We start from the raw sequence: 25,024 nt of genomic DNA, 5'->3' as shown, positions 1-25,024 counted from the left end.
TTGCAACACCCCTCATCCTTGGCCATTGGCCATAGTGTCTGAAAGGAATGAGACTAGGAAATGCTGTTTTAGAAGCATATGACATTTCCATGGATGTTGAGGGAAATAACAAATGTAATTTAGAGAAGAAGAAAAATTGCCACTCGCATGCCGTCACCTCCACACCAATAAAGCTTTTCTGTCTGAGCTTTCTTCAATTCTCCCAACACCTGGCATTATTATTTCATCCCTCTTCCCCACTGTTTACCTATAGGATCTGGGGTTACCCCTTGACTACCCCAGACACATTTCCTCTCAGTGCGGGTCATCAAACTTTGTGGACCAGTGGGCACATTTCCACCTGCAGGCACTGAGTCAGCAACCCCTGTTCTGGACATTTTCCCTATGTTCTCATACCCTGTGTCTCCCTAGAAAGTTGCCTTCTTCACACTAAAGGTCTGGCACCAGTCCTCCAGATTTTCAGATAGAATTCTTCCCCAGTCCTGTCTAGATACACTAGGGCAGTGTTTCCCAAACTTGGGTTTCCAGCTGTTTTTGGACCACAACTCCCATCATCCCTGGCTAGCAGGACCAGTGGTCAAAAACAATGGGAACTGTAGTCCAAAAAGAGCTGGAGACACAAGTTTGCGGAACACTGGGCTAGGGACTGAACCTGGGACCTTTTGCCTTCAACGCAGGTGCTCTACCACTGAAATATTCCCTTTCCCATATTGGAGGATGTCCCCATGGCTCACATGGGCTATACTACAGCTCTAGTAGCAACACCAGTGCATTGTGGCTCCAATGACAAGTTCCCTTGTACAGCACTGATCAGCTTAATCTCTGAGGAAACAGCTGTCCACTCAATACCATAGAGTATACAGCTGAGCAGATGGCAGCTACATGAACAGAGCATTCAGCAAGCTGTTTGCTGAGTTAAGAATACAGTATAGTGCAGCAGCAAATGAGATCATCACTACCATAGGAACAAGCATGGCCATAGGCATTTTGGACAGCATAGGTCTGTTGTCCGATCCAGCAGGGATCTTCATATATTCTTACTGGCCCCAGAGTTGCTGGCTGAAGGTGCACTGAACTGCCATTCCTTATCTGCTTGCTTGTTAAATGTGTATCCTGCCTTTCTTCAAGTTGGCTAATGAAAGAGCACAAAATGGGTAATATTGCAAAGGGCACATTAAAAGTACAAAAAGCAAGGGAGGTACTCACGGACTCCAGCCTAGGTCCTGCGTATTCACATAGAGGATGCCAGCTCTCGACACAGTGGCTGGAGTTGCTGCCCGGAGGTGGCTTATTTCAAACACCAGCCGCATGGAAGGTGTTAATGAAATTCGTTCATTACTGGCTAAAGTCAGAACCTAAGCACAGAATCATTACAAATTCATTTCAAATTAAGTAATTAAGGTTCTCTGTGTTTTTTTTTTTAAAGTAAGAATCACAGAGCACATGTTCAGCTATAGCTAATACACAGGAATATGATTTTATTTTCCAATGAGTGTTATTTGTCAGTTTAAATAGTATCCCTTATATCTTTATGGATATCTGCTGTGGCATTCAGGAAAACAGCAGAAGAATGAACTCAAACACTATCCAATGAGAAGATCTCTTGCATACGACACATTGAAATTAATGAAAGTGATACTGTGCTGCTTCAATTAAACATGTGCAGGAGACTTTCCCATTGGACTGTCCTTAATTTCTTCGATGTTTTTATAAAGCCATGTTAATCGTCATTTCATTGAAAAGCCAACTGGTACCCTATCCACTTACCCAGCAATAATAATAATGGATAAAAAAGTGACTCTTCTCTGCAATTTTGTTTTGCTGGCCTTACACAAAGAGATTCTTTATTGTCAATGGGAATAAAATCAATATAATATCTTGATTTATGGAAAAAAAATTATGTTAGGGGTGAGTTGAAAAACAGCAAAACAAAAGGGATAACAATAGTAAATCATCATGAAATCAAACCTACAATTTATGAAGAAAATATGAATTAAATCTCTTAAAATTGAATAGACCAGCAATGGTGTGGTTTCAATGCACATTAAACAAAAGTTCATGCAATAACGGAAAAAATGGCTATTTTTTTCTTCAAGATGTTGTTCTTTGGTCCCTTGAATTAAGTAAAGTAAAGTAAATATTAAATAAAGTAAATTAAATAAAGTAAAGATGAAAATGGTATATTTCACTAAATCAATGTACTGCTGCAAATGCATAAGTAAACTGAGCTTTTGTATTTCACACAATTATTTTAAGGCTAAAGTGGTGGAAAAGAAATAAATTAAAAGGTGTTGTTGCCAGTTGCTAGCAGAAAGGCTCTAAGAGATAGCTGTTCAGATATAATGCTAAACCACAGTGTGGTATTGCTTGAATCAGTGCATGAGGCTTCTGTTCTCTCATCTCTCCACATGTGCTCTGTTATCATCCTACCCTTCCTTTTACAAGGGAAACCACAGTTTCCCATGTCTGCAATGGGGAAACCATGGTTTGTCTGCAAAGCATAACTGGATGCCATGTTTGCTTGTGATTTCCAATTCCATCTTAAAGGAAAACTGGTTTATGCAAAACATAATTTGCCTCCTTTAGAAGAAAAAAAGTGGCAAAATATGTTTGCTGTGAAATAGGAAGTATCAGGGGAGGAAGGAAGGAGAGAATGCACGGGGAAGGGTTTTTTTTTTGGTCTTACTGTAACACCAATATCATGCCTTGGCAATATATCGGAATTGAGCTAAAGAGAAATCAAGTTTCATCTACTACATCTTTTAACTATAATCAAAGAGAGAAATCAAACTGCTTTTTTCCAATCCTTCGCAAGGAAAGAAATCCAAACACATGATTCCAAACACAAAGTTATCAGAAAAAAAATCAAGTATTTCAAGAGTAACGATAAAATCGCGAGAACTGGAAAGATTTTGGCTGCGAGAATGAGGAATGTTTTATGGCAAACTGGAGAACTTGGGGGAAATAGGCCATAGAAGATATGTTGTAGATCCCGTGTGCTACAATAGAGCAATGGCCCACAGTGGGCCTAGATAACCTGTTTCAGTGTGATCCATTTTTATCTTCTATGATTGTACTTGCCATCAGGTGCTATTCTTCTGGTGTTCCTAAGGGGCGGTGCAACGCTACACATCCCCTACTGAGTACTTTAGCTTAAAAGCTACAATAGAGTCCTTAGAATCTAACAACAAGAGCTATTCTAGGAGCTGGTTAGGAAAATGTGATTTAAAGGAGGTTTCCAGCATTGTGTGAAATTAGGGCAAAAAAAAAAAAATATATCTCTTTTCAATTTGCACAAAGTATCTCAATTCCAACAGTTTGCTCTCCTGCTGTTGTATCCATCATAAAGAAAGGCCAGGACGCCGTGGTGAATAAAGGTGACATTTTAATCAATGGAGATTAATACATACTAAAAAAAAAAAAAAATACAAAATGATTCAGCTTTCTGCTCCTCCCACTTCCAAGGTTGAACCATGAACTTTCCACTTTTACTCATTTTAGTTAAGGAGACATTCTCTCTCTCTCTCTCTCTCTCTCTCTCTCTCTCTCTCTCTCTCTTTTTTACACTAAATGGGTGTTGGGGGTAAGTCTAGGTCATGTGGGTTTAGATCTACTCTTTATTCCAAAATACATAATTCTATTTTGGATGCTATTGGTATCTTTAAACCTCGAATTATAGCACAGCACATCCGTACTGGGTCTATCAATGAAAAAGTTATTTCTCTGGTGTTCTATTAGCACTGTCTACTATAAGCAGGAGCCTTGGTCAATGTCGTCTATAGGAAACGGTTGTAAGTGTTGGTATAATAAGGCCAGAAACAGATTTTAGGTTTTTCTCCACCGAGTTTTGATACAATAGAGGCATCATTGCCCGTAGTGTGCTTATTCTTCACACTTTTGTCTCCTTTAAGAAACAGTCTTTGCAGGTCTTATGTCAATTCAAAAACTAGCAAAACCTTGTTGAGTAGAGATAGTAAATGTGCATGATTACAGTCTATCTTTCCACTTGCAGTGTCTGAAGTGGCTTGCAAATATAATAAAATTAACAATTCTCACCTACAGATGCAAAAAAACCCCAAACGATAAGCTCTAGATTAAGAGGCATTGACAGGAGAACAGTGACATGGCCAGCTAGGACTGGTAAAATAACACAGATTTGACACCTAAATCAGGTGAATGTTTCCTGTGAGGGTGTCCCATAAATGGGGTTCCATAGCAAAACCAGGCCCTTTATCCTTTAACACTACTGTACAACCTATCTTCAGGGGCTTGGGGTGAGAGGCACTCAAAGATTACCTCCAGGGTCACACAGGCAAAAGCAGTCCTTCAACAGTCTTCTAAGGTAGTCTCATGTCTGATGCTTTTCACTCTTTATCCTCCATCCAGACAAGGAAGAAGCATCATGAGAGTTCAAGGACACATTCTAGCCAGGCAAAAACACTTGAGGTGTGTAGAAGGCCAGTGAAGGATTTCAAAGGCCAGATAAAAATGTTTGGAGGACTGTATCTGTGTCACCCCCCCCCCATCCAACCAAGCCTGAGGTTCCCCACTCCTGCTTTACAGGAATCTAAGATGGATGCTTAAAAAGTAGAGACATCACCTTGCCAACAAAGGTCCGTATAGTAAAATCTATGGTTTTCCCAGTAGTGATGTATGGAAGTGAGAGCTGGACCATAAAGAAGGCTGATCGCTGAAGAATTGATGCTTTTGAATTATGGTGCTGGAGGAGACTCTTGAGAGTCCCATGGACTGCAAGAAGATCAAACCTCTCCATTCCGAAGGAAATCAACCCTGAGTGCTCACTGGAAGGACAGATCCTGAAGCTGAGGCTCCAATACTTTGGCCACCTCACGTAAATCCGGCACTGCAGGAAACACTGTACATATTTAGCAAATGGACCAGAAGAGTATCTCACCTGCTCATCACAGCCATGTTAAAGAATGTGATACACACCTTATTGTCATCCATGACAGTGTTGAGTGACTCAATCCACATAGGATCAATGTCACCATCCAGGACAATCCATTTGGGGCCATCATGCGTGATGCTAGACAGTTCTCTCATCATGGAAGAAAACAAGCCTTCAAAACGATGAAAACAAAAATTAGTTTTTTAAACAACAACAAACTTGTATGTGTTTGTATATGTTAAGATGTGCAATTTTATTAAGCGTATAATGATTGGAAATACCATCTTTCCACTCCCTTGTTGAAGGGTGAAGAAACCCAAAAAGTTCATCCGTTGTGACAGCTTTGGGGTTGATATCATTCCATGCTGGCCTCAGCTTCATATTTGAGTAAGTCGCGTGTAGTGTCTTTAATATCTAAAGTAAGAACATTTTATCATGCCAGTTTCACAATCAAGCAGTAGCATCAGTTAAAAGGCATCCTTCAGAATTATTTGCTGTTCCACGTGCAACAGAGAAGTTAACCTGAATATATATCTAACAGGTAACTGCAGTCAGTCATTACCACACACACACACACACACCCCGCCGCTAGTTGTATGTGTGCAATATATGTGTTTCGCACATTCACACTTTACATCTTAGGCCCACTTCCTTAAGTGTGCATGTCCTCAGTATACCTATCCATAGGTTTCCTTCCTTGCAGCACTAGTGGTAGTTCTTCAGCTTTCCTCAACCCTGACATAGGACTTCAGTTTTATGTGCTCTGCTCCTACATATGCGAGGAAATGCATATATACATCCGGGATATAAATATGTAACCAGATCTGGGGGGAACGAAAACTGATGAAGTTGACATGCCCCACCGACACCAGAATATCAATTTCACCGAGACTATTGAACACAGAAGTTTCATCAAAGCGGCAAACATCTTGTAACCTGCATTACCGATTCATGCTCTCCTTATTGCTATTTGTTTGTTGGAGAAATGGGTGTATTCTTCATTTTACCTGGCTTTTCCCTGTTCCAGCATTTCCAACCACAAAGACCGAATGCCTGACAGCCAGTAGTTCTTCTAACTGCATAACCTAAAAAGCCGTTCAAGAAAATTAGGGGTGGGGTTTGGAATTGATATAATGGCGAACATATTTTACAGGCATAGCTATGTATTAAGAAAACTATAAGAATGAAGGAGAAGAATCGGAGAACATTTTTCTTTCCCATTTCAATAAACATCAGTCCTATTTTATTCTCTCATTCCTTAAAAAATTGCCCCTCTTTTACTCTGTTCTGCCGCAGTTGTGGAACGTATTCAGAAAGACACAAGTCAGATTTTCACTGGGTGTGTTGGACATGCTCTGTGTGATTTTACTACTAAGGGCTGAAAGAATGGAGTCAATAGCAGCATCAACACTACATTGTCCAGAACTACATTGTCTCTGGTTTTAGATGAACAATGAACAATAGGACCATTCCATTAGGTTTTGATACTTCTGCAGCAGGGAAGGCATATGGATTATGCTGTGTTGCAAAATATTACATTGAGATTAGACACAAGTGGTATAAGGGGTTATGTTGGGTGGTTAACCTGTGACCTTCTACATCAGGGTCTTCTACAAACTTGGGTCTCCAGCAGTTTTTGGACTACAGTTCCCATCATCCCTGACCACTGGTCCTGCTAGCTAGGGATGATGGGAGTTGTAGTCCAAAAACATCTGGAGAGCCACAGGTTCCTCACCAAGCCAGCCCAACTTTGATCTACAAGCCCAAACCATCTGACATATTAGTTAAATTATTATTATAATTATTAATTAAATTTCTATACCACCAAAGATCACAGGGCGGTTCACAACATAAAAATTAAATGTGCAACATAGGTTTCACTATATTGTCTCAGCATGTAAAGGTAAAGGTAAAGGGACCCCTGACCACTAGGTCCAGTTGTGACCGACTCTGGGGCTGCAGCGCTCATCTCGCTTTATTGGCCGAGGGAACCGGCGTACAGCTTCCGGGTCATGTGGCCAGCATGACTGAGCCGCTTCTGGCGAACCAGAAGAGCACACGGAAATGCCATTTACCTTCCCGCCGGAGTGGTACCTATTTATCTACTTGCACTTTGACGTGCTTTCAAACTGCTAGGTTGGCAGGAGCAGGGACCAAGCAACGGGAGCTCACCCCGTCGCGGGGATTCGAACCGCCGACCTTCCGATCGGCAAGCCCTAGGCTCTGTGGTTTAACCCACAGCGCCACCCACATGTCTACTCAAAATATAAGTCCTACTGAGTTCTGTGGAGTACATGGATACAGGGCTGCAGCCTCGCTGAGAGTATTGAAGGTCGTTTGGTAGTTTGAGTTCACTTGCAGCGTAATAAATAAAAGATTGTTAGAAGGAAAGGAATGTCATTAATATCATAGAATCACAGATTTGGAAGGGACCCTGAGGATCTTCTAGTCCAACCCCCTGCAATGCAGGAATATGCAGCTGTCCCTTACGGGGATCAAACCTGCAACCTTGGGGTGATCAGCACCATGCTCTAACCAACTGTTATTTTTCATTCCCTATTACAGTAAAACAAAACTAAATTTAAACACAGCTCTTCAGAGGTCACTTGCTCATGCTTTCCTCCCACCAAGCACCTGCAGAAGACACAAGGGACTAAAAGGGTAAACTCTGAAAATCTATTTTAGGGAACTTGGGAGTCATAAAGGGTCGTGATTTATTGCTAATTTTGCTGCTACTGCATCTGGGCTGCAGATACTAATTGGTGGCGTCTTGCTTATGGAATGCCCTCTCCCCCAGGAGATTAATCTGGAGGTGGCATAGCTTTTAAATGCCAGACCACGATGCCTCAAATTTACCCAGATATTTTGTTTTATTTCAATTCGGTGTCCAGAACACTTTTATGTAGGCTGAGTTTGTTTTGATGTCTTAGGGAGTAACCTTAACACTCTGTTTTGTGCTGCTGGAGGCTGTTAGAATACAGAGGCAGGGCCCATCCACCAGCAGTGGGGGGGCGGGGAGAGGACCTCTGCCACCATAGAGGTCCTCAGTGTGGCCATGGAAAGGACAACAATGCCACCAATTTGGGAAATGGGTCTGTGGGGAGGGGGGAATTAGTGTGTTGCTGTTTCGTTTTACTTATTTGCTTGTTTTTATCCTGTATTTAATTATGTGTACTGTCCTGAGAGGGTACGCGGGTGGCGCTGTGGGTTAAACCACAGAGCCTAGGACTTGCCAATCAGAAGGTCAGCGGTTTGAATCCCCGCAACGGGGTGAGCTCCCGTTGCTCGGTCCCTGCTCCTGCCAACCTAGCAGTTCGAAAGCACGTCAAAGTGCAAGTAGATAAATAGGAACCGCTCCGGCGGGAAGGTAAACGGCGTTTCTGTGAGCTGCTCTGGTTCGCCAGAAGCGGCTTAGTCATGCTGGTCACTGGCTCCCTCAGCCAATAAAGCGAGATGAACACCTCAACCCCAGAGTTGGTTATGACTGGACCTAATGGTCAGGGGTCCCTTTACCTTTACCGCCCTGAGATCTTTTGAACAAACAAATAATAAAATAAAATTTATTTTAAACTGAAAAGCAGGTAAGAGTGCACACAGATATGTCATTAACCTTCCTCAGTAGCACGCAGCACTATCCTAACTATGCCTACTCAAAACCGCATCCTACTGAATTCAATGGGGCATGCTCCCAGGTATGAGTGATGCGGGTGGCGCTGTGGTCTAAACCACTGAACCTCTTGGACTTGCTGATTGGCAAGTCAGCGGTTCGATTCCCCGCGACAAGGTGAGCTCCCATTGCTCTGTCCCAACTCCTGCCACTCAAGCCGTTCGAAAGCACACCAGTGCAAGTGGATAAATAGGTACCGCTACAGCGGGAAGGTAAACGGCGTTGACGTGTGCACTGGGACCCATCACAGCGTCTCATTGTGTCAGAAGCAGTTTAGTCCTGCTGGCCACATGACCTGGAAAGCTGTCCGTGGACAAACGCTGGCTCCCTCGGCCTGAAAAGTGAGATGAGCGCCACAACCACATAGTCGCCTTTGACTGGACTTAAGCGTCCAGGGGTCCTTTACCTTTTTACTTTTTACTCCCAGGTAAGTGAGCTCCCGTTGCTCGGTCCCTGCTCCTGCCTACCTAGCAGTTCAAAAGCATGCAGTGCATGTAGATAAATAGGTACCGCTCCGGCGGGAAGGTAAACAGCGTTTCTGTGCGCTGCTCTGGCTTCACTAGAAGCGGCTTAGTCATGCTGGCCACATGACCTGGAAAAACTGTCTGCAGAAGCGGGCAAACACCGGCTCCCTCAGCCTGTAAAGCAAGATGAGCGCCGAAACCCCAGAGTTGTTCGCGACTGGATTTAACTGTCAGGGGTCCCTTTACCTTTACCTTTAAGTGCAGTTAGGATTGCAGCCATATGTGGAAAGTTGTAACCACAGTCTATAATACTTAGCGTGAACGATTATCTGATATAAGCAAACAGAAGAAAGGGTGACCCCCAAAAAATCTCACGCTAGGTGTCTATCGATATTTCTAAGCTATTAAAAAGGACAAAAAGGACAATATTTGCTTTGCTTCAGTGAGGTTTAAGTAAAACAGGCTTTCTTAAAATCAAATTATAGCACGGTGATAAGGGGATGGAATAGGGCACTCACTCTGGTGACTCAAGTGTATCATTTGCTCAAAGGGCAGGTAATGATGAGAGCAGGAGTAATGAATGCGTACTTGTTCCTCCCTCCTCTGTAACCCCGGGAACCTGACCAGTTCTTCCTCACCTCCCAAGGGTAGAAAAGCCAGTCTCCTTAGTCATTCCATCTTGAACTTTACTTAGGACAAAAGCCGATTTAGAGCTAATGTTAACTTGTGTGTATATTGATGATCGGGATTCATGTCTAGCAGAGGCTAAAGAGAGAATAAAATGTCTTTTGTTTTTTATTTTAAAAAACCGTTTAAGCTAAGTTTTAATAAAATCCAGGGCATCGAAAGCTAGACATGGGTGCTAAGATGGGCAGAGCATTACGCACCGTGGGATTATTAGTGTGGTTTAATTCCCACAAACTGGAATTATTTCCTGATATTGAAATGGAGACATTAAAAACATTGTGGCCGCTTCTAACAAGGAAACAGGAAGCCCAGTGCTTTCGCTTACTGCTGAACCTCGTAATAGTCGCAGCCAGATGTTGGAACCTACAGGCATCAAACAACAGTGATCATTATAGCATTCAATCACCCCATTTAGAATGTTCAACAAACTAAGCAGAAAGCCATTATTTCCACCTTCAGGATAAAGTTTTCCTCGGGCTGCAAATGGAGTTCTGCAATGGACTGGCGCACCAGCTGTTCCAACTTCAGATCTCTTTTCCGTGGAACTTCCAGCAATGGAAACAAGTCGTTGATCAGGCCCAGGAATATAGGGGCATCATTAGTGACTACCTTCGGAAGATTAAAATCCCTGAGGGCTCTCATCAAAACCTTCAGAAAAACCAACATGACACTATAATTAAATGAAATAATAACAAACCATAATATAAGGCATAAAATTAACAAACATTATGAATTAATCATACTTAAACAATTACAACCCATATGGCTTGTTAAACTCAATCTGCTACCTGCGGTGACATAAGACTGGATCCTGTAAATTCAGTGCTACAACGTTTCCCCCTCCCCACCATCAATCACGAAGCAATTATTTAGTGTTGTGATTGAGAAAATGGTGTGCTAAAGCCGGCATTCTTGTGACATGGGTTAGGTACATCGTGGGGATGTCTGCCAAATTCTCTGCCTTGTTTAATAACCACAACATTGCATTAACATACACAGGTATATTTCATCCATTTAGACACCAGTTAAGCAACAGCCCAAGGGACGCAGGTGGCGCTGTGGGTTAAACCACAGAGTCTAGGATTTGCCAATCAGAAGGTCAGCAGTTCAAATCCCCACAACGGGGTGAGCTCCCGTTGCTCGGTCCCTGCTCCTGCCAACCTAGCAGTTCGAAAGCACGTCCAAGTGCAAGTGGATAAATAGGGAAGTTAAACGGAGTTTCCATGCACTGCTCTGGTTCGCCAGAAGTGGCTTAGTCATGCTGGCTGGAAGCTGTACACCGACTCCCTCGGCCAATAAAGCGAGATGAGCGCCGCAACCCCAGAGTCGGTCACGCTTTATTGGCCGGGGGAGCTGGCGTACAGCTTCCGGGTCATGTGGCCAGCATGACTAAGCTGCTTCTAGCGAACCAGAGCAGCACACGGAAATGCCATTTACCTTCCCACCAGAGCAGTACCTATTTATCTACTTGCACTTTGACGTGCTTTCAAACTGCTAGATTGGCAGGAGCAGGGACCAAGCAACGGGAGCTCACCCCGTTGTGGGGATTTGAACCGCTGACCTTCTGATCAGCAAGTCCTAGGCTCTGTGGTTTAACCCACAGCGCCACCCGCGTCCCTTGGAGAGATTAGAGAAGTCTAAAAAGTGAACAAGGATGACGACAGAGAAGGTTGCAGTAGTAAAAGTGGATATGATCTGACACTTAGCTGAGGAGGCATAGGGGAATGGGCAGATTTCTGCAATATTGTACAGGGAGAACTGACCCAATCTGACAACAGATTGGATGTGAGGAGCAAAGGGATGAATTATAAAGCCAGCATAGCAGCTGTATCTCAACCTAGCCTACCACACAGGGTTGCTATAAGCCCCGTTCCGTGCCCAATAAGCATGGGACGCCTTTGCCCAGCGGTGCTGTGGCTCATAGATTGCAGCAAAATACTGGGCAAGCTTTTGCCCAGTATCTTTTCTGTGTGATGGGCTCATGGGGAAAAGCTGTCCCATGAGCCCTTGCTGCAGAGGGGAAGAAGAAAGCCTATATAAGCCTGCTTCGCCTGGAGCTCACAGCCATTTTGCTTTGAGAGCTTTCTGCCCACCCGCCCTTCGGTTAGAGTCTTCACTGAGCAATTTTGGGCAGCTGGTTGACAGGGTCAGCAAGGAATTTTTCTCTCTCAACCTGATTGGCACTTAGTTGGGTTATTTTTCCGCCTTTCCCTTAGTGAAATTATGGCTTTATTTTGTTAGGTGGAAGTACATTGTTTGGATGAGGGTGGAAATGGCATTGGTCAGGATCAACATAATATAGGGCGGCCCCCATAAGGGGCATGAGGGGAGGATTAACCATGGCAAACTCAAGTGTGGGTTCGGAATCTGCCTGGTTGTAATCTGCACCCTGGTCTCCCAGTGAGACCTTGCTTGCTTGGCTTGCTTGCTTGTTGGCAAAGTTAAACACCGGCCGACTCTCGTCATACAGGTTTGGAGCGATTCAAACCCAGCGGATCCATTCCACCAACACGGGGCTTATGGAATGATGAACTGTTCCTGGGACCCAATGCCATGCCAACCCTTGCCCTGCCTGTTGCTGTCAATAAAGATTTGGCCTTATTTTATCCCATCACCATTGTACAGTCTGGTTATTTTGCTGCTCTAATGGATCACATAACAATAACAACAACAACAACAACAACAACAACAACAACAATAATTTATTTGTTCCCCAGCCACTCTGGGTGGCTTCCTACAAAATATTAAAATACAGTAATTCATCAAACATTAAAAGCTTCCCTAAACAGAGCTACCTTCAGATGTCTTCTAAAAGTCAGGTAGTTTTTTATTTCTTTGATATCTGATGGTAGGGCGTTCCACAGGGTGGGTGCCACTGGGCAAAATGTGGGGGAGGGGGAGACAACCCCCCATGAGATTATACTAAAATATGAGGTTATATTAAATTTGATTAAAATGAATCAGTTAACTGATGAAATCAACAGTTCTTTGAGAATCAATCTTTCTTATTCCATATCAAGTGAATCAAGATGAAAATAAGACAAAGGGTAACCTGGTCTTCAGGTTTGCTTTGGTCTTCTCGTTTCAGTGATCCAGCCACAACTAGAACGGATTTTATAGCTCTAAGACCCCAGTCATAATGATCCTACAGACGAGAAAAAAACCATCAGTAAATGCCTCTTTTTCCTACAGTTTGCATAGCTTCTTTGACCTCATACACCAGACCTTTAAAGCATATGCAAAGCGCACACACACACAAAGAATCCTGGGATTTGATCAGTAAACTACAGTTCACCAGGGAACAATTTTTAAGATTCCAAGAGGGCATAAACAAGTCAATTAAGTGCATTCTATTTAAGGGAACAGTCCACAGCGCTGTCTTCAATGGGTGTTTAAACGCTCATCTTCTCTTCCCAGGGTACTCATCAGAGAGTAGGGGTCTTTAAAGCAGAATTCTCAGCATCCTCACACAACTGAAATTATATAACATAACTGTTAAAGTGAGACGAGATCAATGTAAGTTTGTAGCATACTGTAGGTAGGCCCAAGACTTTTCATTTGGGTAACATAATCAGTACCCATCATCTATGAAACCATCTTTGAATGTTTCACAGCACAAGTCTACGCAGAAATAGGTCCCATTCCATTCAGTGAGATCTACTACCAGGCAAGTGTATGCAGGATTGCAGCCTTAGGATAAAGGCTTCCTCATGCTCACTGATAACCCTTATTCTACGGATACCATAAGCTTAGTTTACAGGAATATATATGCGGGCCAACCATTCTATAAATGCACTTTAATTTAATAGTTACTATCACTCAGACTGGGGATGTGGGTGGTGCTGTGGGTTAAACCACAGAGCCTAGGACTTGCTGATCAGAAGGTTGGCGGTTCGAATCCCCACGACGGGGTGAGCTCCCGTTGCTCGGTCCCTGCTCCTGCCAACCTTGCAGTTCGAAAGCACGTCAAAGTGCAAGTAGATAAATAGGTACCGCTCCGGCAGGAAGGTAAACGGAGTTTCCGTGCGCTGCTCTGGTTCACCAGAAGTGGCTTAGTCATGCTGGCCACATGACCCAGAAGCTGTACACCAGCTCTCTCGGCCAATAAAGCGACATGAGCGCCACAACCCCAGAGTCGGCCACGACTAGACCTAATGGTCAGGGGTCCCTTTACCTTTACCTATCTTTTTTTTTTTTTTTTTTGTGTTTCTGTGGAAGGGAATATATTTTGGTCCATGAGAACAGCAGGTCTTGGAGGATGAGCAAGAGAGGTAATGCTGGGGTCAGAGCCCCAGATATCTTGGGTGGTGTTTTATTCTGCTCCCCTGTTGCCCTAACCGGCCCCTCTTCTTTTTTTTTTTTTAAATAATCTTTATTAAAGTTTCAAAAGGTTACAAAAAAACAAAACAAAAACACACACAAAAATAACACAAAACACGACATAAAAAAAAAATTCCACCTTTTAGGTCTCATTTTCAATAACTTCTTTTCATGACTTCCCCACGCCTCCCCTTATTGTATTCCAACTCCGATTGTTTATTCAAGCAAGTTTTTATCCTTAATGTCCTAATCATAATTTATTAATTTACTTAACCATAAATTATTAATGTGATTCTTTATAATAATTTTAAACCTTAATTCATTATTATCCATTAATTTAGATTATTTAGCAATTTTTAGAATATATACCTTAATCATACATAAAAAAAGATAAAAAAAAGAGATATAAAAACAAATAATAAAATACCTTCCCTAAGATTGTCCCTAATTCCCATCCACAGATTCCCCATTCTTATAATAATAAAGAGCATATAGTCTTACACTGCAAAATAAAAATCAGGCCCCCTTTGGACTTCTAAACCCCACCCTTCTCTTCCCGGTTTCAATCCCAAACCAAAGTCCAATTAGTCCATCTTTTTAGCCTGGTGACCTTACGTCCGAGGCTCTCGGATCTCTCTCAGTCCCTTTCCGCCGGCTTCTTCGAAAATCTTTCATATTGAACGCCCCAGGTCGGGGAAGTACCTTCTCCATGTTAACCATATTTCTTCCAGCAAGGCCTACTTGTTTAGAGGTGGAGCTCCAACTCTGTTTCTTAAGTCTATATGTCCCAAATAATCCAGTTTTCATCTTAGTCGAATTGGAATTCTTCTTGGCAGGTCTCCGGCTCTCTTTTATCTTCTGTAACTTTTCAGCCACCCCTTCTTTCTGCTCCTCCTGTTCAGCTGATGTCTTAGTCTTTGGTTTCTTTTCTTGTCCAGCTGCCTGTGTTTTGAGCATCAAGTCCCTTTCCAACTCAGTAGGTATATTTTCTGTTGACTTCGGTTTCGTAGGACTTGTAGACAAAACATGGCCTTGCTCTATCCTCTCTTGCAGCTTTCCCATGAGAAAAATAAGCTCTTGCAAGTCAGCTCGTATTTCCCGACCTAGTTCCATTCTTGTAATATCCAAGAATCCCCTCTAGAGGGATTCTAGTTACTTAGTATTTCTTTTCCCTTCCGATCCAAAAATCAAGTTTATTTGTGTCAGTCTTTCTTTACTTTCAATATTTTGTAGCAGTATAGCCGGTTAGAATTTAAGCTTTGATTTTTCCGGCTTTGACAGCTAATTTGACAGCTGTCAAAAGTTTTCTATAAATCCTCTGCAGGCTCTTTTCACGGGTTACTCCCGGGCTTGAGAAAGGTGGTACTTAGTCCAAATAATTAAACTTTTGTCCTCCGGCACATTAGCTTAGTCCTTTAAATCTGTGGAATTTATATCTTTTATCGAATTACCCCAATTCTTCACGCAACCTTAGTTGACAGCTCCTTGCTTCAAACTGTTTACAATAAGGGGGGGGCGGACTTCCCTTTTTTTCACCTCCCCCGCTCGTGCCAAATTCATAATCAAATTATTTGTAATCCAATTTCCCAATTACTCACGGGTTGTTGTTCTTGATTTTAAGTCCAAATTTTAATAGGAAGAAGTCAGCGCTCTCCGACAAATGGCATGCGGCTTCGCTCGGCAGGGGAAGCAGAAGACTCGCAGCACCACGCCGCTCCCCGGCACCCGTTCCGTAGCCTTTAAAAAGGCTCCTTCGCGAGTCGGGAGGGCGCTTAACGATGCCCGCCGAGTCACCATGTCCACGGGCTCCTATGCCCGTGGTTTTTGAGGGTCCCCGTGTCGCCGGCACGGCAAGACCCAGCCCCTGTCAAGCCGATTCCCTCCGGAGCTCGGAGGGAATCCGCCATTAGCCGATCGCGCTAACCCGGAAGTACCTTTTACCTTTACCTATCACTCAGACCTAGTCTTCATGCTTCCTAGCAGGGGTGCCAACTTGAATAAAATTGGGTGGCCTAGGTAAGCCCTGCCCCATATAACCAATCACATGATGTGGTGCACGCATACCATTTGAATGCTAATGCCCATCAACTTGGGGGGGCAGCCCCCTCAAATATTTTATGGGTCATCCCCTAGGAGTTGGCTCCTATGCTTCCTAGAATGATCCAGTAAGAGACTTAATTAGCCAGTCAGCATCGTGTCCTATTGCTTAATTAAATAATGAAAGCAAAGTTCTTGGTACAACTATACTGAGGATTACGATGATCTTTTATGCATTGCCACATAATCATTTTAGAGTGCTAAGACAACTAATGTGTAAAAAAGTAAAATTGAAAACCCTGCCCGTTCCCCAGATGCTATTGTTAGCTTAACATTTCCACAGATTCACCATGGAGGCGTGTTGCACGAGCAAAGTGTAAAAATACAAAAGAGGCATGATTAAGCGTGTCTGATGCAGTTCTCAATGGTTAGTCAAAAATTAGACAACTCAACGTGTGTGGGCAGAAACTGTAATTTATAAATAATCACATTCTGATGTAGAAGATATTTTTGGCATTGGACTACAATCCCCTGGTTTAAAAATACTTACAAACCCTTTTCTTCCATTGTCCTGATTTTCCCTCCTGAAATGTTGGAGAGAATGTTTTCCCTGGCCCACTGATGCCCTGTTTTTGGAGCTGCCCATGTAGTCATGTTAAGTCTGAAGTAGGCCAGTGAAATCCTGCCCATCTTTCACAGAAATGAATTAATTTTTAGTTACACTGAGAAGTGTGGAATGTGTAATTAATGGACTTAATTAAATTAGGAACCACCTAATGTATTTTAAGAGCTGTTGTTTTTCTTAATGGATATTCAAAGAATGATCCTTAAATGCACAGTCAAGGGTTGCTATTATGCTTTAATGTTTTATTGTGTAAGAAACCTTGAGGTTCCCTTCAAGGGTGAAAAAGTGCAACACAAATGTAAAAATAAAGAAATAACTTGCTGTCCTTCAATTTTATTTTATTTTGGTGTGGCCCCCAGTTCCTAGGCAAAGCATAATCAAATTTTAGGTAATGCTAAACTGAATTACTTGAGACTGACTTTCACAAATGTGTGAGAATTATGGGTCTGTCTTTTAATACATTGCCAATAATAACAACTAATAATCTAAATTAATAAATGATATTCATTGCTTTTCCAGCTACCTAAAGAACTGTAGAATTAGCATTTCCCATTTCACAGTTCTGATTAAGACCCCTAGATCCTTTTTCAAATGGACTACTGGCAAGCCAGGTGTCTCCCATCTTAGATTTGTGCAGCTGGTTCTTAAGTGCTTAAGTGCAGAACCTTACATTTACTGAAATCAATTTTGTTAGTTTTGGCCTAGTTAAGGTTAAGGTCATCTTGAACCCCAGTTCTGTAGTCTGTGGCATTACCTACCCCTCCCAGTTTGGTGTCATCTGCAAAATCCTCCTGTTTGTACATAGACATCCATCTTTGCCGTAGAATTTCCCCTCCCTCACCTTACCCCCAAATCTGCTCCAGAGGTTTGGGTGGAAAACCAGAACAAATGTTGGTGGGCCTGAAAGGAGCAGCTGAAGTTCCATTTCACTAGTGGAAGTCCTTGTTGAAGCTATGTAACTTTGTTGGATGTAAGCCTTTGTCTACCATGTATTCTTAGTATAATTTGAGGGTTGTATTCAACTGACTTTTACTTAGAGTGGACCCATTGAAATTAATAAACCTAAATTGTTGTTGTTGTTGTTTAGTCGTGTCCGACTCTTCATGACCCCATGAACCAGAGCACGCCAGGCACTCCTGTCTTCCACTGCCTCCCGCAGTTTGGTCAAACTCATGTTAGTAGCTTCGAGAACACTGTCCAACCATCTCATCCTAAATTAAAGGTAAAGATAAAGGCAAAGGTAAAGGTAAAGGGACCCCTGACCATTAGGTCCAGTCCTGACCGACTCTGGGGTTATGGTGCTCATCTTGCTTTATTGGCCAAGGGGGCCGGCGTACAGCTTCCGGGTCATGTGGCCAGCATGACTAAGACACTTCTGGCGAACCAGAGCAGCGCACAGAAACGCTGCTTACCTTCCCGTTGGAGAGGTACCTATTTAGCTACTTTCACTTGGACGTGCTTTCGAACTGCTATGTTGGCAGGAGCAGGGACCGAGCAACGGGAGCTTACCCCGTTGCGAGGATTCAAACTGCTGACCTTCTGATCGGCAAGTCCTAGGCTCTGTGGTTTGACCCACAGGGCCACCCGCGTCCCAACACTGTCCAACCATCTCGTCCATCTCATCCTAAATTAGCTATGGCCATTAATTTCATGTGTCTACTCTTGAGTAAAATTTAGCTGGATACAACTCTAACGTATTACTTTTTCAGACATTGTTGTTTTAAACTGTGTTGTAGTTTAATGGTTTAGATAAATCTAAATGATTTAAATAAATACATAAGGTATTTATTTTATATATAAAGGTATTCAGTTACTAGCAAATTCAGACTTAACTTCAGCTACCTGTTTTGAAAGAAGTTCATGGCAAAGTTTGTAGAGGCAAATGAACTTTCTAGAAAGCAATCGGGCATCCACAAATCCTTCCGCCACCAGCATTATTTCACAAATAAGTTCGAAGTCTGGAATCACCATTGCACAGGGTCTGTGAAAATTAATATAATGCATTAAACTGTGGAAAATTTACAATACAGGTCACAAATTACTGCACAGTCCAAACCTTGGATCTTCCAGGATGGGATCCAGTGGGGGAATCCATTCTTTTGCTTCTCTACCTCAGCCAGTCTCCTGCTGACACAAACCTATTCCTTACATCTACTGAACATGCATTTTTATATGGATTTTTAAGATAAAAGTTTATGGAATGAAATGGAAATAAAATTGAATGGATCTTCTTCTTTGGCAATTATTCGTAACCAAGTAAGATTGTTTTCCATGAACACGGTCCTAACAGTGAGTCCATAAATGACTGTGGAGGCCAATTCTGGATCCGCATGTCCTTCCACAGTGGGGACATAGGTTTCCGGGTGGGAGTTGATCATGGTGAGGGTTTGCCAAACGTTCCTTCCTCTTAGCATATAGAAGAACACATGTAAAACATGGACCAGAAACAGACTGATTCATTTAAAAACAAATTTTAAACATCAGAAATAAAAGGTGTAAAATAAATGAGTTGGATTCAGCATTCGTTTTCTGCACAAAGCAAGTAACCTGTGCTGATAGAACGGCTTTGTCATGACCCCATAGTCTAGCCCTGACCAGAACAGCCAGTCAGAGGCCGTAGAGTCACCAGCTGAGGATCCAGACCGGGGTCATGACCCTGATCCTGGTGGCCAGGAGCCACTAAACCAGAAGCTGGTTTGTCCACTGGACCAGATTCCAAAACATCACAGCCTAGATTGTGTAAAGAGGTTGTGGAATGTCTTGTCCAAGAACAGACCTTATTGCACAATGGTTATGCAAGCGCATATTCCTAGGTCATTATATAATGCATATTCCTAGGTCATTATATACTTACCGGAAAAGAGCTTTAAGGTTTTCTGGAAGTTCTGTTCTTCCTGCATAACCTGGATTAAGAGTTATGAAGATCCCCACGGTTGCTTTCAATTCAATATTCTCACCTAAAAAATTGAATCTGCGGAAGTGTGTGAGTGACACTGTTACAAGCCTCATACCTTAATAATGGGTGGAAAATAAATAATTAAATATTGGGAGTGGGGAAAGGGGGAGTCTTATTCTCAGCCTACCTTTTCTTCTTGTGACGGATGGCATCCTGAATAGTCTTAACCTGAACAGCAACGACAGACAGCACCTCCACAGAAATGCGGTTGAACTCATCAAAACACCCCCACACGCCAGTTTGGCACAAACCTTTGTAGATATTTCCAATTGACTAATAATGAAGAGATGGCAGACAGGAGGGGGAAAATAAAAATAAAAATCAGTGGCTGAAAGCTAAGCCAAAATTACTGAAGAGAGTTTTTGATGCCGAAGCAAGCTTAAAAACAACTGCCTTTGTTCATTATTTTAAAAATCTTTCGTGAAGGGCAAGCTATAAATGCCACAAACAAAAGGCTAAAGGTGAGGTTCGTTCTTTCACTGGAAATCCCAAGGCAGCATTTTACATTTTCCTAAGGATGTAGCCTTGTAAAAGAATGATATAAAAGGAACACCATCACTTGATATACATAATCTAATCAACAATGCTGACTAAAAAGAAATAAATTAAAAATTAGCCATCTCTCTTTACCTTCTTTCCTTTCTGTAATGAAAATGCCCAGATGCAGGAACTGTGTGTTGTGAATAGCTCCTCACCACATAACTACAGTCACACTAGCTTTGAATTAATGAATTTGGTAAAGAAAAACAATACAGATATATAGGTCCCTTCCCACATTCTTCCTGCACCCAAAAGTTTTTAACTGTAAGCTGCCCTGGAACTTTGTGCTGAGGTGTGTCTTATAAACAAACGGGTGTTTCTGGATTCTGTTGGAAGCAGCTTTCATGCCACTGCCAGTAATCGATGAGTTCACCAGCAGATGCATTCTGAATTAAGGAATTTGGAAAAGAAAAAGACAGGGCTGCATCTAACAACATACTTTCCTTTCATAACAAATGTTCCTGGCCTAATTCAGTGTTGTATCATATGATTTTATATATATATATATATATATATATATATATATATAGCAAGTCCACTTGAGCCACTGATCTGCAAGGCCAGCTTTTCTAATACAGCGGTACATTGATTTTAGAACAGCTTAGTTTATGAACAACTTGGAAACAGAATGTTGCAAACCCGGAAGTAGGTGTTCCGGTTTGTGAACTTTGCCTTGAAAGCGGAACATGTTCCACTTCCTGTTGAGTGTGTTCCGTTTGTAAACTGAGTCCCCCACTGCTATCAGAGGCTTCCTGTCAGCTGTTGAGTCCTGAGCACCCACACAGCGCTTTTGTTTTCGCTTTTTTTGTGTGTTTTTGTTTGTGTGGCTTTTTCATTTTTTTGACTGTGACTTGTTCTTCATTTTATGCGACTGACTTGTGACTGTGGCTTGTGACCTTGTTTTTGTGACTTGCTTTTGTGACTGTGTGGAACCCAGTTCAGCTACTGATAGATTGATTGTGTGACTGCAGAAATTGATAAAAGCCCCCCATCCAAACAATGACTATCGTCAATGCAAGCAAGAAAAAAAATTATTTTAATTTTTGTCATCTACAATACTGTCTTATTTTATAGTACAGCACTTTGCTTATTGCTTTCATTTTATGGATCAATGGTCTCTTTAGATAGTAAAATTCATGTTAAATTGCTGTTTTAGGGGTTGTTTTTAAAAGTCTGGAATGGATTGATCCATTTTGGATTACTTTCTATGGGAAAGCACACCTTGGTTTTGGAACGGACTTCCGGAATGGATTAAGTTTGGGAACCAAGGTACCACTGTATGTTCTCTTCACTGAATAAACACCACACCCAAGCCTATACAAACGTGCTGTGCGGTGAAGGGGATAAGCTAGCCACTGAGGGAGAGGGCGCAGGCACTTAACTGAAGAAAGGCACAACACAGAGCAGGATACTCTCTAGTGTGAAAGCCTGCACAAGTGCTTTGTTCTTTATTGTCTGTGCAAGTCCAAGATGAGCTGGAATGAACTCTAATGGAAGACTTGTCTTCTTCACACTAACAGTGAGCTTACTTTGGGTGAGGCCTCTAGCTAGTGCAGATTCCAGCGTGTTGGTTCAGATCCAAATGTAGGCATCTGTGAATGGAAGGGCTAATTCTACCTACAGAAGGCTTTTGATCAAGTGGAAGGATACAAGCTTTGTCGGACTGGTCATGTTGTGCGGATGCCTGATAATCATCTTCCAAAGCAACTACTCTATTCCAAACTTAAAAATGGAAAGCGTAATGCTGGTGGTCAACAAAAGAGGTTTAAAGACCGTCTCAAGGCAAATCTTTAAAAAATGTAGTATAAACACCAACAATTGGGAAACACTTGCCTGCAAGTGCACTAATTGGAGAACAGCCTTTACCAAAAGTGTCGAGGACTTTGAAGATACTCAGGACGCAAGGGAGAAACGTGCTAAGAGGAAGGCATGCTTGGCAAATCCACATCATGATCAACTCCCACCTGCAAACCAATGTCCCCACTGTGGAAGGACGTGTGGATCCAGAATTGGCCTCCACAGTCACTTATGGACTCACTGTTAAAACCATGTTTATAGAAGACAATCTTACTGGGCTACAAGTGATCACCAAAGAAGAAGACAAACTTGCAAAAGGGAGGGAGGGAGGAAGTGATTTCCATCACCAGCCACGCATTAACCCAGCAGCCCTCCACTGCTTCCAGGTGTCTCCCTCAAACCACCACAGCAGATTTTCAGATGCTGAAGGGTGATGGAGAAATACGATGAAATTGCTTCTCCCTGCCGCTGGCCCCTTCTGCTTTCTGAAGGTTTTCTGACCAGAACTCTGCTCAATGGAGGCTACCATTGGTGGTGGATTCACAAAACTACTCCAAAAGTTTCCCAACCCTGTTTTCAAGTCCAGTTTGGACTGGACTCCAAAGATGACAATTTGCAGTAACATCTATTAGGCTCTTGGTTATCTGTGGGCTGATCTACAGGCCAGAATATCTCTCCAAGCACAGGTACCGCTGCCCATCTCAGTTTCTCAAGGCTCATGGAAGGAAAATGATTTCCCTCAATTCTCCATTACTATTTACCACTCTATTAACAAAGCTAGATGCAAATGTTTTCATGCTTTGTAAATTTTTGGAATTAATTAACAGAATTCAATTAACAAGACCAGGGGTCTACCTATTTAATTTTCATACTCATATGATCTCTATTATCATCACATTCAAATCACTTTAATGTATGTATCTGCACATCAGTCCTATGTGCTGGGTTGCTTCACTGAGTTATTTCGCCCATGTATGATGCTGCACCAATTTACTTTTTTCAAAGCACTATTTCAATGAATGCTACTTGAGCTATCAGAATACTTATAACACCATTACTCCACAAATTTGAATATGGTTCATGATATTATTCTGGTTAATGTTATTCCAGCAAAAGTTATTATGGCATCATTTCACACAGCTATAGCAGAGAGCATGTTTCATTTATTAGAACGGTGCACTAGCAGTTAAAATCCGGACCTCACAAATGTTGTAATATTAGAATAGCGTGTATTTTATTATTAATGCCTCGTTCTGGGATGGCAGGCTACTGGACAGCCCCCATGGCAGCCAAATATGCACACCTTAAAAAAAACCCTGGCACATAAACCCAAGGCTGAACTTCTTGCATGTCCTATATGCAGTGCTGCCCTTTGGAACACAAGATAGGATAGCACACATGTGCAGTTGAATCTTATCTTCTGATGTAGTTAACCTCAGTAAAAAATAGTAATAATGGAAGAATTAGCCAGTTATGTGAAATGTCAACTGTGTCAACTATACATGTGACAGTCCCTTCCATGCCTGCAAGCAAATTGTATTGATAAGAGGTGCTCATCCATCATATCACCATGTAAACGGGTGACCATTTGGTCTGAGTGTCTTTTTAATCCTTAATTAAAGGTTCATAACAGTAGCCCTTGACTTGAAGAATTCATAATTATATTTTTGCTTTTTTTTCTTCTTAGCACTCTCTGGGTTGCATCCATTGATAGTCCAACTCAAAGTAGACCAATTGAAATTACAGTGGTACCTCGAATTACAAATGCCTCAGGTTACAAACGCTTCAGGTTACACACTCCGCTAACCTGGAAGAGTTACCTCAAGCTGAGAACTTTGCCCCAGGATGAGAATGGAAATCGTGTGCCGGCGGCGCAGCAGCAGCAAGAGGCTCCATTAGCAAAAGCACGCCTCTAGTTAAGAACAGTTTCAGGTTAAGAACGGACCTCCGGAATGAATTAAGTTCGTAACTAGAGGTACCACTGTAAAACACACAACTAACTTAGGTCAGTTAGTTTCAATGGGTCTACTCTAACTAGAACTAGCATTAGATACAACTCATTGAAACCTTCCCTCACACACACAAAATAAATGCATTAATAAATATTAACACTTTTTATTTACACATGTCATATTTCGTCATTCCAAGACTATTTACAGATGCTAGTCATCATCCAGTTTGTTAATCTGCTCTTGACAAGAATAATTTTTTAGGCAGTAAATATTTTAAACAAAAACCAGTACCTTATAATCCATTTGTTCAGAGCAGTTGAAAACATAGACCATCATTCCAAGAGAACGGCCTAAGTCCTTGGTGGTTTCTGTTTTTCCTGTTCCTGCAGGGCCTGACAGTGCACCACTCATGTTCAAGTGAAGAGACTGTGTCAGTGTAATATAGCATCTGCAGAAACAGAAGCATAAGTTGCATTCTGACATGGGGTTTCTTGCATTTGTTTTACTGGCTATAATGCTAGCACTTCTAACCTAATTTTTAATGTTCCTTTTTATAACAACAACAACAACAACAACAACAACAACAACAACAACAATTTATTATTTGTACCCCGCCCATCTGGCTGAGTTTCCCCAGCCACTCTGGGCAGCTTCCAACAAAGATTAAAAATACATTAAAATGTCACACATTAAAAACTTCCCTGAACAGGGCTGCCTTCAGATGTCTTCTAAATGTCAGGTAGTTGTTTATCTCTTTGACATCTGATGGGAGGGCGTTCCACAGGGCGGGTGCCACTACTGAGAAGGCCCTCTGCCTGGTTCCCTGTAGCTTCGCTTCTCTCAGTGAGGAAACCGCCAGAAGGCCCTCGGTGCTGGACCTCAGAGTCCGGGCAGAACGATGGGGATGGAGACGCTCCTTCAGGTATACTGCACCGCTGTGGGCCTTTTAATCAATATACCGGTATACTGCCATGTCACAATACATTTTAAATTGCAGGAAAGAACTATATGCTGGTATATTGCCACCAATTTCTTCAATGAAAAACTCCCAGGATTTACTGAGTTGGGGA

General features: G+C 42.2%; 1 protein-coding gene across 1 annotated transcript in view; it reads right to left on the bottom strand.

Annotated features, from left to right (window-relative positions):
- The window catches only part of LOC308458304 (dynein axonemal heavy chain 11-like), a 228,996-nt gene that overhangs the window by 152,304 nt on the left and 51,668 nt on the right, over positions 1-25,024 (bottom strand). The window contains exons 24-33 of the mRNA XM_080973289.1: positions 24,246-24,402; positions 19,793-19,938; positions 19,564-19,680; positions 18,552-18,690; positions 12,780-12,872; positions 10,181-10,375; positions 5,917-5,994; positions 5,191-5,323; positions 4,954-5,081; positions 1,207-1,355 (exon numbers count right to left, since the gene is read on the bottom strand). Coding sequence (XP_080829415.1) covers positions 1,207-1,355; positions 4,954-5,081; positions 5,191-5,323; positions 5,917-5,994; positions 10,181-10,375; positions 12,780-12,872; positions 18,552-18,690; positions 19,564-19,680; positions 19,793-19,938; positions 24,246-24,402 — 1,335 coding nt within the window. The remainder of the gene's footprint in view (positions 1-1,206; positions 1,356-4,953; positions 5,082-5,190; positions 5,324-5,916; positions 5,995-10,180; positions 10,376-12,779; positions 12,873-18,551; positions 18,691-19,563; positions 19,681-19,792; positions 19,939-24,245; positions 24,403-25,024) is intronic.

Source organism: Podarcis pityusensis, assembly GCF_964106645.2.
Source record: "Podarcis pityusensis genome assembly, chromosome: 1".
NCBI lineage: Eukaryota > Metazoa > Chordata > Lepidosauria > Squamata > Lacertidae > Podarcis > Podarcis pityusensis.
This window is presented reverse-complemented; position numbering and strand designations above follow the sequence as displayed.